This window comes from Schistocerca americana, chromosome 1, assembly GCF_021461395.2.
Source record: "Schistocerca americana isolate TAMUIC-IGC-003095 chromosome 1, iqSchAmer2.1, whole genome shotgun sequence".
NCBI lineage: Eukaryota > Metazoa > Arthropoda > Insecta > Orthoptera > Acrididae > Schistocerca > Schistocerca americana.
The window spans coordinates 896929987-896945330 of record NC_060119.1 but is presented as its reverse complement, the minus strand read 5'-3'; the positions used below and the strand labels follow the sequence as shown (position 1 = coordinate 896945330).

Sequence of the window (15344 nt, the reverse complement as noted above, 5' to 3'; positions counted from 1 at the left end):
AGTTTCATAATTTTCTTTCTCTTTTCACTCTTTATTTTTCACTCTTTATTCTTGCCCATTTTGCTCCATAGCGCCACCCCCCCCCCCCCCCCACCCCCTCCATGACCTCCACTCTCTTCTTCATCCTATTTATCTCATTCCTTTAGGTTTTTTTTTAGTTAGTGAATTATTTATTTCATGTTTATTCTCTTACCTCCTAATTTTCTCCTCTGTCTTTGTACCCCCTCTATTTATTCTTTCAGATTTTTTTCATAACCTCCAGTTTCATTAATTCATTTATACATTTCTTATTTTCCTCCAACCCTTCCACCTATCTTCCATTCAGCAAGAATTCCTATTTTTACAATAATGTGTCATATGCTGTGAAAGCACATTTCTTAAAGTTGTTTGGACTAGTGCACCCTTTCAACCTAATTAGTGTTGGCTACATCCAAAAACTCTCGGAAAAGTTCTTCAGTAATACTCTGTAGACGGAGATGGCTGCTATTGGTAATTCAAAACAACATTTGAAGACTGCTTTCTCACTTCCTAAACAAAATATAAATCACATGGGACCAGAACAGGGCAGTTAAACAAATGTAAAGCAAATGCACACTGTTGCTGTTGCTGAGTGCCTCAACTGATTTTAATTTACAGTATTGTTTCCTTCTTGTCTGAATCTATTAAACAAATGGAAAAAAAGAATCTTCAATACAGATCTCCTTATTCACTTTGAAATGTAAAACTTTACAGTGACAAGCTGCATGTTTCAACTCTAGGACTGAAAGTCCTATAGAGTATTACTTAAACCATTTATTACAGTTAGATAATGTTTAATTTCACAATAATGTATTATTCTGCAGGCTGCTGTCAACGTTTTTCTATGGAATTGATCAGATATTTTCTTAAAACTTTCAAGGTTTACCTCTACATTTTGAATAAAAGATAATAAATCTTATATTCATAACATTGAGGGTGCAATTAACATATTACAGAATAAACAATATATTTTTGCAAAGTGCATATTTACTACATTGTTCTGCAATGCATCCATTGTAACAGGACATAAAGCAGACATTTCCGTTTCTTTCCAGATCTGTATTGTCATTCCAGCCTTCTGAGTGCCCCCAGCAGGAATTGCTGCATGTAACATGCAAGGATTTGGAATGTGGAATACGTCCACAAGCTGTAAACCAGTGGGCTAGGTATCATAAAACAACTGTTTATATTATGACAACTAGTTTTACTACCATATGTACTGTGCAGACTAAGATCCATTATGTGCTAGGTGATAGCATAATTTTTTAATGTTATATGATAGAATTTCTGTGATTTTATCATCATCATCATCATCATCATCATCATTACATGAGGTGAGTTGTGTATCAGAGGAAATAATATGTTCCTTGACCCTTCTGAGAATGTGTACTGTTGAAATTGTGGGACGTAATTTTTTTGTGTTGCTCACAAGGGAAACTACACACTGCACTTCTTCAGATTTAGTGAGAAAATGGCCCAGTGGATAGCCCATCAAAAACTGAACTCAGAGAAAGCATGAAAACAAGAAAAAGGTGTACTGAACTGTGAAAAAAGAAGCAAAATAGAAACAGTGAATGGTCCATCCTCAAGATGTGCAACATTGAGCGACTTGCAAGAACTAAGGTGTCATGCTTGTTTGGTCGCAATGTTAGACTGCAAAGGGGGAAATCCATGTTCAAACCTCTCTCATGGGCTCCCCTTTCTTTTCCCCATAAATTAATGAATTGTTCATCTGTCATTGATGTGTCTGTTCTCCTTCTGTAGTCTTGGCAATTGTCATACTACACATTGTTTATAGAATATAAGCCATGTGGTAAGACTATATTATGATTGCAAGTAAATGCAATGAATAGTGAGAGCAAGAGAGATGTCTAATAGATCTCTCACAGAGATGAAAACAGCAAATAAATAGGTATGAGCTACGTTAAAATGAAGGTATTCAAAAGTCAAAACATCCAAAAACGAATAAAAGAGGCATAACATGTGGTACTTCAGTAGAACAAATAGGTGGTTCCTTCATTACACATCACCATTGCAAATGGACATTACATCACAATACACACACAACTTTGAATACAGTGAAAACACGTCAGTGACCAGATGGACAGTTCATAATTTTGTGAAAAAAAAAGTGGTGCATGAGGGAGATTTAAACCCAGATCTCCACCTTCGCTGTCCAATGCCATGACCACATGACCCTGAGGCCACGGTTACTCAATGCTGCACTTTATTGTCCATTGTTTGTATTTCATTTTCCAGTTGCTGTTTATCTTATGGAGATAGATGACACACTATTTCTGCCTTATGATTTGTACCTCTTCCTTCATGTACTATCCATATAATGCTTTTCCACTAAAGGGTGTTGGTAGAGAACTGCCAATACAGATAACTTGCTTCCATTTCTCATATCATGTAGTCTTCAGCACAGAAAGTAAATCCAGCCCTTTATCCTTTTCTGGTTCATGTTCACGGCAAGACGTACAATGATTAAAATGGTGTAATTTTATTACAGCTATTATCTTCAAATTTATTTAAATCTACATATAATAATTGCAGTAGAACTTTGAAAATTATTTAAAAGTGGGGCAACTTGGCCCCCTGTGCTAGAAGTAAAACACTAACCAAGAATCAGAAATAATGTCTTGTAAAACAAACGTTTTGTAGCATTTGGGTAAAGACAGCTGATATATAAAAAGAAAAAAAACACACTCACTGGATTGTTGTTCAGATTCAATTAAGTTTTCTGTGGTATTACATGGTTGTGAAGAAAAACAGTTCAAAACTTTAGAGTCGAGCTATTTCTGACAAGTGCCTATCAGTCAGCTTGTGTAATATTTTTACACAGACACTTGACTTAGTTCTGTTAACATCATAAACATTGAATATCCATCTATTCCTTTGGGAAGTCTCCTTTGCCCAGTGACCCCATGGATTTGTTTTTCCTAATGTTAAAAGACTGAAGGAAAAGATGGGTAGTCCGTTTCTTCTACATGTCAATATTTGAAGTTGTTTTTCACTTACTCCAAATTATCATTCTCACTCGGATCGTAAGTACATGGTGGTGTTTTAGTTAAATATGATTAATAAAAATATTATATATCATGTACAGGTCTCGACATTCCAGGATTGTTGGAGGTGGCAATGCTGGACCTGGTTCTTGGCCATGGCAGGCAGCACTCTACAAGGAGGGAGAATTTCAATGTGGAGCCACACTTATATCAGAGTACTGGCTTATTTCAGCTGGACATTGCTTTTACCAGTAAGTAAAACCAAATATTTATTGCTGTGTGTGTTGCCTTATCTCTGTCATGTTTATATGAACAAAACACTCATGTGATGATAAAATGTGCATCTCTGTAATACTCAAGTACAACCATAGGATAATGAATTCCTATAAGTTTCAAATCATTCAATTTATTTACACTTTGTTAAAATAATTGAAAATTGATAAATTTTTGCTCACAAATTAAACTGTAAACTTGTTGGGTACATAAAAAAAATACTTTGTTTTTCAATTGTGCCAGTAAAAATTTGTAAATTAGTTGTTCAAACAATGGAATGGATGACATCAATGGAATGACCTAAGAGCACAGTAGTAATTTGAAGTGAAAATATCTGTGGCAAAGGCAACTAACATTTCATTTATTATTATTACTATTTTTATTATTATTATACATCAAACTGCCAAGTATATGAGCTGGTGCAAAATATGAAAAAAATAGGCATATGAAAATCAGTATTTACATCTAACTTGTTACCATGAATTCATTGATAAAGAATGCCCTTGATTAATTGAGACTGTTTAATTTTCTTTCTCTTACATATTTTACTACTAACCATACAGAAGAGCCGTTGAGTTGCAGACAGGTACAACAAAATGACTGTTAAACATTTGAACTCTCTGTCTCTCTCTCTCTCTCTCTCTCTCTCTCTCTCTCTCTCTCTCTCTCTCTCTCTCTCTCTCTCTCACACACACAAAACCCATGATTCACACACACGAACAATGTCTCATGCTGCTGAGGTCTCTGGTCAAACATGTAGCAGTCTTTTTGTTGTACCTATCTGCAACTAAATGTCTCATCTATATGATGTGTGGATATATCCATTCCACCATATTGTTGTTGTTATATGTTTCAATAACAGGGTGAATATGCTTTGGAAGCTGAACACAAATAGTGACAAGGTTCGATAGCAGCTTCTCATTTGTCACACTCTAATATATTATTAGCCCAGCAGCAGCCACTCAACTGAGTAGATGATGCTAAGTTAGTGGCAGAACTCAGCTGGGCTAAAGTCCCACTCCCAATAGGCTAAACTTCACCACTGTCCCGCCACATGCCCCAGCATAATCATATAACCAAGAAGGAGTTTCGCCGGCCGCGGTGGTCTAGCGGTTCTAGGCGCTCAGTCCGGAACCGCGGGACTGCTACGGTCGCAGGTTCGAATCCTGCCTCGGGCATGTATGTGTGTGATGTCCTTAGGTTAGTTAGGTTTAAGTAGTTCTAAGTTCTAGGGGACTGATGACCACAGATGTTAAGTCCCATAGTGCTCAGAGCCATTTTTTGAAGAAGGAGCTTCTGCCAAGAATACATTGCACTGAATACATAGACGTACTAAATATATGCAGTAATTAGAGAAAATTTAAATATTTCCTGCTGGGCAACTACAGAAACAGTCAGGAATGTGATGCACGTTAATTACAGTGTTGACCAGTTTTTGTCACGTTATTTACTACAAAGGAACATTCTCAGGTGTAAATAAATGATCTTAAATGGAACTTGATGGGTATGTAGAGGATTCAAAATACACTCCTGGAAATGGAAAAAAGAACACATTGACACCGGTGTGTCAGACCCACCATACTTGCTCCGGACACTGCGAGAGGGCTGTACAAGCAATGATCACACGCACGGCACAGCGGACACACCAGGAACCGCGGTGTTGGCCGTCGAATGGCGCTAGCATTTGTGCACCGCCGCCGTCAGTGTCAGCCAGTTTGCCGTGGCATACGGAGCTCCATCGCAGTCTTTAACACTGGTAGCATGCCGCGACAGCGTGGACGTGAACCGTATGTGCAGTTGACGGACTTTGAGCGAGGGCGTATAGTGGGCATGCGGGAGGCCGGGTGGACGTACCGCCGAATTGCTCAACACGTGGGGCGTGAGGTCTCCACAGTACATCGATGTTGTCGCCAGTGGTCGGCGGAAGGTGCACGTGCCCGTCGACCTGGGACCGGACCGCAGCGACGCACGGGTGCACGCCAAGACCGTAGGATCCTACGCAGTGCCGTAGGGGACCGCACCGCCACTTCCCAGCAAATTAGGGACACTGTTGCTCCTGGGGTATCGGCGAGGACCATTCGCAACCGTCTCCATGAAGCTGGGCTACGGTCCCGCACACCGTTAGGCCGTCTTCCGCTCACGCCCCAACATCGTGCAGCCCGCCTCCAGTGGTGTCGCGACAGGCGTGAATGGAGGGACGAATGGAGACGTGTCGTCTTCAGCGATGAGAGTCGCTTCTGCCTTGGTGCCAATGATGGTCGTATGCGTGTTTGGCGCCGTGCAGGTGAGCGCCACAATCAGGACTGCATACGACCGAGGCACACAGGGCCAACACCCGGCATCATGGTGTGGGGAGCGATCTCCTACACTGGCCGTACACCACTGGTGATCGTCGAGGGGACACTGAATAGTGCACGGTACATCCAAACCGTCATCGAACCCATCGTTCTACCATTCCTAGACCGGCAAGGGAACTTGTTGTTCCAACAGGACAATGCACGTCCGCATGTATCCCGTGTCACCCAACGTGCTCTAGAAGGTGTAAGTCAACTACCCTGGCCAGCAAGATCTCCGGATCTGTCCCCCATTGAGCATGTTTGGGACTGGATGAAGCGTCGTCTCACGCGGTCTGCACGTCCAGCACGAACGCTGGTCCAACTGAGGCGCCAGGTGGAAATGGCATGGCAAGCCGTTCCACAGGACTACATCCAGCATCTCTACGATCGTCTCCATGGGAGAATAGCAGCCTGCATTGCTGCGAAAGGTGGATATACACTGTACTAGTGCCGACATTGTGCATGCTCTGTTGCCTGTGTCTATGTGCCTGTGGTTCTGTCAGTGTGATTATGTGATGTATCTGACCCCAGGAATGTGTCAATAAAGTTTCCCCTTCCTGGGACAATGAATTCACGGTGTTCTTATTTCAATTTCCAGGAGTGTAATACAATATGTATGTCTTCTCATTTTTGCCCAATTTCATTTTTAAGGGGTAAAACACACCCTGAAAGGTAATTTGGCATATTAGGTTTATTGGGAATCTCTTCAAAATCATCAAACGTTTTTAAAAAATGTATGTCATATAAGATGTGCTGTTGCCATTTTTTGGGCTGCACTCAGCCTCGTGATGCCAATTAAGGAGCTACTCGACCGAATAGTAGCGGCTTTGGTCAAGAATACCATCATAACGACCGGGAGTGTGGTGTGCTGACCCCACGCCCCTCCTATCCGCATCCCCCACTGAGGATGACACGGCAAGCGGATGATCCCGGTAGGCCACTCGTGGCCTGAAGATGGGGAGAGAGAGAGAGAGAGAGAGAGAGAGAGAGAGAGAGTGTGTGTGTGTGTGTGTGTGTGTGTGTGTGTGTGTGTGTGTGTGTGTGTGTGTGTGTCATATAAGAAATCAGTAACATCCTTGAAACCTGTATATCAACTTCTGTAACAATCAGAAATTTTGCATAATACTGCACCACCATTAATTAAATTTGCAAAATGGAAACTTTTGTTACAACATAAATTAAAGAAGCTTTCACGCCAGATCTGTCCTTGTATATTAAAACTGATTTTTGAAATGCCATTTCTTTTTGAAAATCAGTTGTACACAATGAGCTGCCAGTCATGTCAGTGTATCTAATTAAAATATCTAAATGCTTATTATTATACCAATTGTTTTACTTATTTAAGTATTTATTTTGGGTTTATGCTTTAAATTGTTGTTTTTGGGTTTTAAATTCTTGTTTCTTAGTCTTTTAATTTGCCATTTCACATATGTGTACAAAGATGTGCTGAATATTAATCCCTCCAAATTTTTTTATTCTGTTCTAGTATCAGTAGAGGTATTATTCAGTCAACTTGCCTACATTTCTGATGCAAGTGCCTATGTTGAAAGCTGTGTATGGTGATGATTGTATCAAAATCAGTAATGTGCGATGATGGGTTGCTCGTGCTTGTAATGGTGTAAATGGTAGTGCTAAACTCAACATGTGTGATGAAGTGCAGAGTGTTACCAAAATTTAAAGAACACATTTGGGGACTTAACGTTTATAGTAATGAAGCAGTGTAAGCAGAGGTGAGGGTGTGGCTCTAACAAGAAAGTTAAACATTCTACAATGATGATATTGACAAACTAGTCTGTTGCTGAGAGAAATGTGCTGATCACCGGGATGACTAAGTCGAGAAATACATGTGTAGGCATGAATAATAAATATGTAGAATGTTAATAGAGTTAGTTTTATGTCAAAAAGCTTTAAGAGTTTTCACACAAAGGTCAAAAGCATGACTTTCCAGCACTCTCTCATATTTTGTCAACTGAAAATAATAAGCAACTTGTTATTATGATACAAAATCATCACAATAATGACAATCTGTAATGAAATGCTTAAAATGTAACATGTTTTTACACCATGCACATAAAATCATTGAGATTTCTTCACATAATACACATGATGGACAACACAAAATAAAACGAAATTCAGCAGGATTCTCAAACAATGGTTGGTGATCCTCTAAATATCCTTGTTTCTACCCCATTTTTTAATAATTTTAAAAGAAGCTAATGGAATGTTTGGACTGAGAATTCAAGAATCTCTTTTTGAAGTCCCAAATGTTCTTGTGACATCAAAAGATATTTGACAGAATTTTTCCTGTGTGGGAGAAAAATCTGTGTTGTTATTAAAGTGGTGGGGTAGTCAGTGTGAAAGAACTATTTTGAACTTTGTACCTGTGGGTAAGGAATTGTACATCTGGTGATCCCAAAAGGCTTGCGGGACAGGCACAGTCATTGGACATTTACAGCTTTTAATGTTGGAAGAACTTTGTGAGAAGATTTTCAGATCTAGCTCTGCTGAATGATTGACATCTGTCTCCACTAGAGAAACAATATACTCAAGCTGCAGTTACTAGTACATAATCAGTTCTGTTTGCTGAGGTTTTCCACTGTGCTAAAGTACGCCTGGTACAAATAGGGATATTTAAACTATCACCCACCACAATTTCAGAATTCTGCTGAACTTTGTTTTATTATGCACAGTGTGTGAAGAAATTTCATTCATTTTATGTGCACAGTGTAAAAAAGTGTTTCATTTAAGCATTTATTTACAGATTACCATTATTGTAATGATTTTGTATCATAATAATAAGATACTTATTATTTTGAATTAAGAAAATATGTAAGTGTTTGATGCCTGTTCTTTTGGACATGTCTGAAAGAGCAGACACTATTTTTTGATCCAGCAGCCATTATTAATTAAGACACACAGGAATTACGGACAAGCAGGCATTGATTAAAATCAAAGGGGGAAGTTGAAAATTTGTGCTGGACCTCTGCTTACTAGGTAGATGCTCTGACCTATGAGCCATCCAGACACAGTGGTCATTTCAATTGCATGGACCGCCCTAGCATGCCTCCTGTCAGACCCAAATTGTCAACTTATCTACAGACTACTAATGTAGTTTGCTTTGCCCATTATTCTCATGAGTAATGATGTTTTGCTTATTCCCATAAGAATTCAAGCCTGGTGTGCATCTGCACTGGAGAGATCATTGGCCATCTCATCTTAATTACATGTCTGTGTGGTGTCTGTTCTTTCAGACATATCCGAGGTGATTATAATTAAAGTTAATTGTATAAACTGCTGTAGAAATAACACTGCTGAGCAGAATGACATCAAATTGCAATAAATAGTTACGAAATGTAGCAAAACATGGTGCTGTAAGCATCATAATTTAATAGTGGTAGACTTAAAATGACGAATGAATCATATAACAATGCCTAACATGCACGTCTGATTTGAACAAACTGTACTACTCAGTGTGCATGGGTGTAAAGGCGTGGTACTGTTAGTTGCGTAAGCCCATCCACCATGGCAAGGTCATATCACATGGGATGGGAAAAATCAGTTTTTAAGTGTTGTGAGGCCAAAAACCACATGAAAAGCATCACTAACATCGGTTTTTAATTGTCCTGAGGACAAAAACCACATAAAAGGCATCATTTGAAATCATTTTGGATTATTAATTTCCATGTGACTGGCACAAAACTTGTTCAATATGCTGTCCACCATTTTCTGCAACAAGTTGAAATTGAGAAACAGCATGTTCCACAACTGATCAAAGTAGTTCTGTGGGTCATGTTCAGAATGTGTTGCACAAGCCAGGACTTCAGTGCAGCTAAGATTGCAGTCAGAACACTGAACAAACATCTTTCAGATAGCCCCACAGCCAGAAGTCACACGGATTAAGATTAGGTGATTGGGATTGTCGGGCAGTAGGTAAATGGTGGATGATAATTATAGAATTTCCAAAATGCCACTTCAGCAAGTGCATAACTGGATTTGCAATGCATGGAGGTGCACAATCTTGCATAAAAATGATCCCATCCACACTGTTGGAGAGCTGGAGTGGCATGGTTGCGCAAAAGACTCGGTGCTTACCAGTGATGGTACAGGTAACAGGACCGGAAGAATCTGTCTCTTGGAAAAAATATGACCCTATGATAAACAATGCCATAAACCCTCACCACACAATGACCTTTTCAGGATGAAGTGGTACCGGTTGATTTGCGTGTGGATTTTCCATTGCCCATGTTTGACAAATCTGTGTATTGACATATCCTGTCAGATGGAAGTGGGCTCCGTCTGTCCACAAAATCTTCCATGGCCAGTCATTGTGCACTTCCATGCGAGCAAGAAATTCTAAATCAAAGGTCTCTCTTGCTGGTGGGTCAACGAGAAGCAACTCGTGCACATGAGTAAGTTTGAATGGATAGCAAAGAAGGACGTTTTGTAGGATTTTACACACTGTGCTCACGGGTATGTCCAATGTTCGGGTAATTCTCCGTGCACTACACATTTGCACACCACCACTCATCTCCTCCTGCACTGCTGTGGCCACTGCTTCCACTGATGTCAAATCAATTCATTTCCTCCCTCTACCTAGTTGCACAGCGAAAGAATACATCTTTTCGAATTTCTCCACATCAATCATCGGACCAACGCCTTTTTTCAAACCCTTCATTGTCCAGAACTTCTGGAGAGTGATGTGTGCACAGTCATCATTCTTGTAATACAGCTTTACAAGCAGTGTGTGTTCCTGCATTGAGACAATCATGGCAAACATCACAGACACGAAGGAGGAAAAGCCATGTACCTGGCATGTTTATATCAACATCAGTGGGTTGTGTGCATGACAAGTGTTTTCATTTACATATTCTGACACATACAGCACCATCTATTGATCAATCCTCACACTATTTTTTTCTTCTGCCTTATGTTTCCCCCTTCTCTGATAATATTCTGCTGCAATTTGATGTCATTCTGACCAGTGGTATTATTTCTACAGTGTTTTGAAAGTTATAACTTTAACTATAATCACCCTGTATATATTTATGTGAAACACATTTTTTATGTTTCAAGGTTTTGAAGATATTCCCTCAAGGGTAATATGCCAAGTTATCTTTTGAGGTGTGTTTTTTCACTTGAAAAGTGACACTGAGCAAAAATGAACAAAATATAAATTGCACTATTTTTATCCCTTTACGGATCCACCAAGTTTCATCAAGATCATTTAGTTACATTTTGGAATGTTCCCTTACTATTATAATATATTTCATCATAGAAACATCAGACCTGACAAATAATGTGGAAATAATTCTGTCTGAGCTGTTATGTTGGTAGTGAAGTTAGGGATACAGCTGGTAAACTCTATTTTCTAAAACCAAATTTGTGCATTAAGAACTAAAATCATGTTGTTTATGTGTGTCTCTTTACCACATCAAGACTAAGCAAGTAAGACAGAGTGCTTACCGAGTAATGTTGAAAGCAGTGTGGCACACAGCTTGGAACAAGGCATACATCTAGCTTGCAACTTCAGATGAAACGCACTCAGTCTAATGAATTGACATAGCTGAGTCATATGGCATGCCACACTATGGCAGATGAATGCGGCATGCTCTACTTTTAGCTGCACACCACATCTTTGTTATTTACAGGTTATGAACTTTCAGTTTACTAACATTTCTGCTTTGGTTGTGTGGTAGTCTGTGTACCCAGAAAAATCAGAAATGGTTCTGAGTTCAGTATTCATTTTTGTTGGTCTAGGGGGAAAATATCCATGTATTTTTGATCACAGCAGTACTGGATACAGCAACAGGAAAGCTGAAATTAGCATTGGAAGTGATTTCTAGTGAAATATCATATACAAGTGCAGTAACTGGAATTCATTTAATTTGTTTGTGGAAGAGAATGAAGATACAGAACTAAATAGAATAATGTAAGGTAGTTTTCTATAAAACATCTCTGGAAATCTCTTCACTGGTTTCTGGATCTGATGTAATATCAGCTAAATACACATTTTGTTCTGAAAAGACGGTGCCCCACTGGGGCTAACGTAAGAAAGAAACTACAGAATGGATTACTCAGTTTGATAGTTTTGTAAGTTGCTGTTGGATTTCTGGTTTTGATCTGTGTTCTCAATAGTGCAGTCTACACTGTGCTGCATAGATGATGGAATACAGACCATCATGACTGTGTACTAAGTTGAAAAACAAACAAATAGCTTGTCTATCTGATAAACTTCTGGAAGAATTCCAGAGGAACATGAAAGATACTTTTGGAATACATACTTAAACTCATGCAAAAACAAATGTCGTAATTCATCCAATATCACTTACACATGACACACAAGGTCTAAATGGAAAAATCAAAGCTGCAAACTGCATTATGTTAGAAAAAATCAACACTGCCACAGACGTGTGCAGAAAGAGATTATCTGTGAATTTCAAAATTGAACGCCTGATAAGAAATGAGTATACAACTCATGGTTTACATCTAAACAAACAAGGAAAGATTCACATTTGTAATAGGCTTGCTTCTTTCATGTGCATGGTGAAAACCGAAAAACCAAGTACCAGTACAGGAAAAAAGCATACACAAATGGACAATCAGATAGAAAGTGCCAGTCTTGAAGTGAAAGTGCCATTTAATAACAAAAAATAAGCCCAATGAAAGTCATACCAAAAAAAGGATGGGAAAAAAGTGAAAATTGGGAACATTTTGACAGAAGAAAGGCAGGAACCCACAAACGATGAACCAGCAAGCCACACGGCAAACACCATGAATACCATCCATGGAAAACATGAGTATTTTTTACCACTAAGTACACTAGCTCAAATAGTGAGCTAAGTGGTCAAGCAAGAAATGATTCCCTCCCTGTCCCTAATTTTAAATTACTCCATCAAAATGTTCAGTCGCTCCCAAATAAACTAAATGAAATAGAAATAATATTAAATGATCTAAATGATATTTCTGTACTATGCTTTACAGAACACTGGGTCAAACAAGATATGTTAGAGCAAACATACCTTCCTCAGTTCAAACTTGCAAGGATGGTTTGTACGAAAATATCGAGTCGTGGGGGTACTTTGTATATATGTTAAAGAAAATATTGAATTCAATAGTGTAACTAAATATCATAAACTGTCCTGTGAAAAAGATATAGAACTCTCTATTAACTCTCTATTACTCAACTAGCAAGGCAAAATACAGTTATTATTTGTGTATACAGGTCACAAGATGGAGACAAAAAAAGTGTTTTACAATCACATGGAGGAACTCTTGGAAGAAATTCACTCTCCCAAGAAAAATATAATTATCTGTGGTGACTTTAATACTGATTTCTTGAAATCCAATAAATTCAGAGATGACATTATAAATTTACTACAATCGTTCGACATCAGTCCAACGGTAATTGAACCAACTCGAGAAAAACCTACCTCTGATCAATAATAGATGCAGATCTTGATAAATACGTGCAAATATGCCTATAACACACAAGTTGTAAACACGGTTTTTAGCGATCACTATGCTCAAATTCTTGCAATAAGTGTTTCAGGACACCAAATTCCCAGTCGAATACAACACTCTGTAAGGAATTTCAGTGTAAAACATATGGAATATTTTTGTTCTCTCTTAGAGCATGAAAGTTGGAAAGATGTATATGACTGTAATAAGACCAGTGAGAAATATAAATTTATGGCTACATTCAAACATTTTTTTTTTTAAATGGCTTTTCCCAAAAAAACAACTGTGTTGAACTCTACTCAAAAAACAAACAAGTGAATTACAAAATGGATAAGGACATCATTTCAAAATAAAAGGAGATTGTATGAGTACTCCAAGCATAATACCAGTCCTGACTTTATTGCATATTTCAAAAGATACAAAAGAATACCAACATGAGTTATTTCAAAAGCAAAAAAACTAGAAAATGACAAAATATTGTGCGATTCCAAGAATAAAACTAAAGCAACCTGGCAAACTATAAGGAAAGAAGTGGGTACCAGGCCAGATAATCACAATAATATAGAGCTGATTATGAATAAAAATTAACTATCTGACCCCAAACATGTTGCTAGTGCTTTCAGCAATTATTTCTCAAACTTACCACAGCAGTTAATGAATACACACCATCACAAACAGCAACTCATCACTCAGATGGAAAAATTCATTCAAACACATTGTTCCTGTATCTAGCAACCCCTGAGGAACTGTCAAAAAAAAAAGAATTACCTAATAAATATTCAGTGGGTGTTGATGAAATGCCGGATGCTATTATCACGGCTAGTGCAACATTTATTGTGGAACCACTAACAGACATAATAAATTCATCTTTTGAGAGTGGCGTATTTCCAAATAATCTAAAAACTGCAAAAGTAACATCTTTGCATAAGAACGGTGCAAAAAGTGATATTGCTAATTATAGACCAGTTTGTTTTGTCAGGCTTCAGAAAAATTACGGAAAAAATGTTCCTTAGAAGATTAATAGTTTTCCTAAATAAAGAGAGGCTGATAAGTGACTTCCAACATGGGTTCAGAGCTGAAAAGTCAACTCCGTCAGCAATTTTTGCCTTCTTAAATGAAGTATTAAAAGCAGTGGATGATAAACATAATATGGGATATTTCTAGATCTAAGTAACGCCTTCGATGTAGTTGATCATGGCATTCTCTTGTGTAAATTACACTACTGGCCATCAAAATTGCTACACCACAAAGATGACATGCTACAGACATGAAATTTAACTGACAGGTAGAAGATGCTGTGATATGCAAATGATTAGCTTTTCAGAGCACTCACACAAGGTTGGTGCCGCTGGCGACAACTACAACGTGCTGACACGGGGAAAATTTCCAGCTGATTCCTCATACACAAACAGCAGTTGCCTGGTGAAACATTGTTGTGATGCCTCATGTAAGGAGGAGAAAAGCGTACCATCACGTTTCCGACTTTGATAAAAGTCGGATTGTAGCTTATCACGATTGCGGTTTATAGTATCGCGACATTGCTGCTCGCGTTGGTCGAGATCCAATGACTCTTAGCAGGATATGGAATCGGTGGGTTCAGGAGGCCTCGTATTACTAGCAGTTGAGATGACAGGCATCTTATCCGCATGGCTGTAACCGATCGTGCAGCCACGTCTTGATCCCTGAGTCAACAGATGGGGACGTTTGCAAGACAACAACCATCTGCACAAACTGTTAAACAACGTTTGCAGCAGCATGGACAATCAGCTCGGAGACCATGGCTGCAGTTACCCTTGATGCTGCATCACAGACAGGAGCGCCTGCGATGGTGTACTTAACGATGAACCTGGGTGCACGAATGGCAAAACGTCATTTTTTCGGATGAATCCAGGTTCTGTTTACAGTATCATGATGGTCGCATCTGTGTTTGGAGACATCGCAGTGAATGCACATTGGAAGCACGTATTTGTTATCACCATACTGGTATATCACCCGGCGTGATGGTATGGGGTGCCATTGGTTACACGTCTCGGTCACCTCTTGTTCGCATTGACGGTACTTTGAACAGTGGACATTACATTTCAGATGTGTTACGTCCCGTGGCTCTACCCTTCATTTGATCCCTGAAAAACCCTACATTTCAGCAGGATAATGCACGACCGCATGTTGCAGGTCCTGTACGGGCCTTTCTGGATACAGAAAATGTTCGACTGCTGCCCTGCCAGCACACTCTTCAGATCTCTCACCAATT

The 15344-nt window shown here is 39.0% G+C and overlaps 1 protein-coding gene across 2 annotated transcripts in view; it reads left to right on the top strand.

Moving 5' to 3' along the window:
- The window catches only part of LOC124614744 (serine protease nudel-like), a 68302-nt gene that overhangs the window by 32819 nt on the left and 20139 nt on the right, over positions 1 to 15344 (top strand). Inside the window, exons 6-7 of one of the 2 annotated variants that reach the window (XM_047142970.1) lie at positions 1074 to 1184; positions 3143 to 3277. In XM_047142970.1, the coding sequence (XP_046998926.1) occupies positions 1074 to 1184; positions 3143 to 3277 (246 nt within the window). Of the gene's footprint in view, positions 1 to 1073; positions 1185 to 3127; positions 3278 to 15344 lie in introns of both variants that reach the window. The other variant, XM_047142969.1, reaches the window with a different exon arrangement.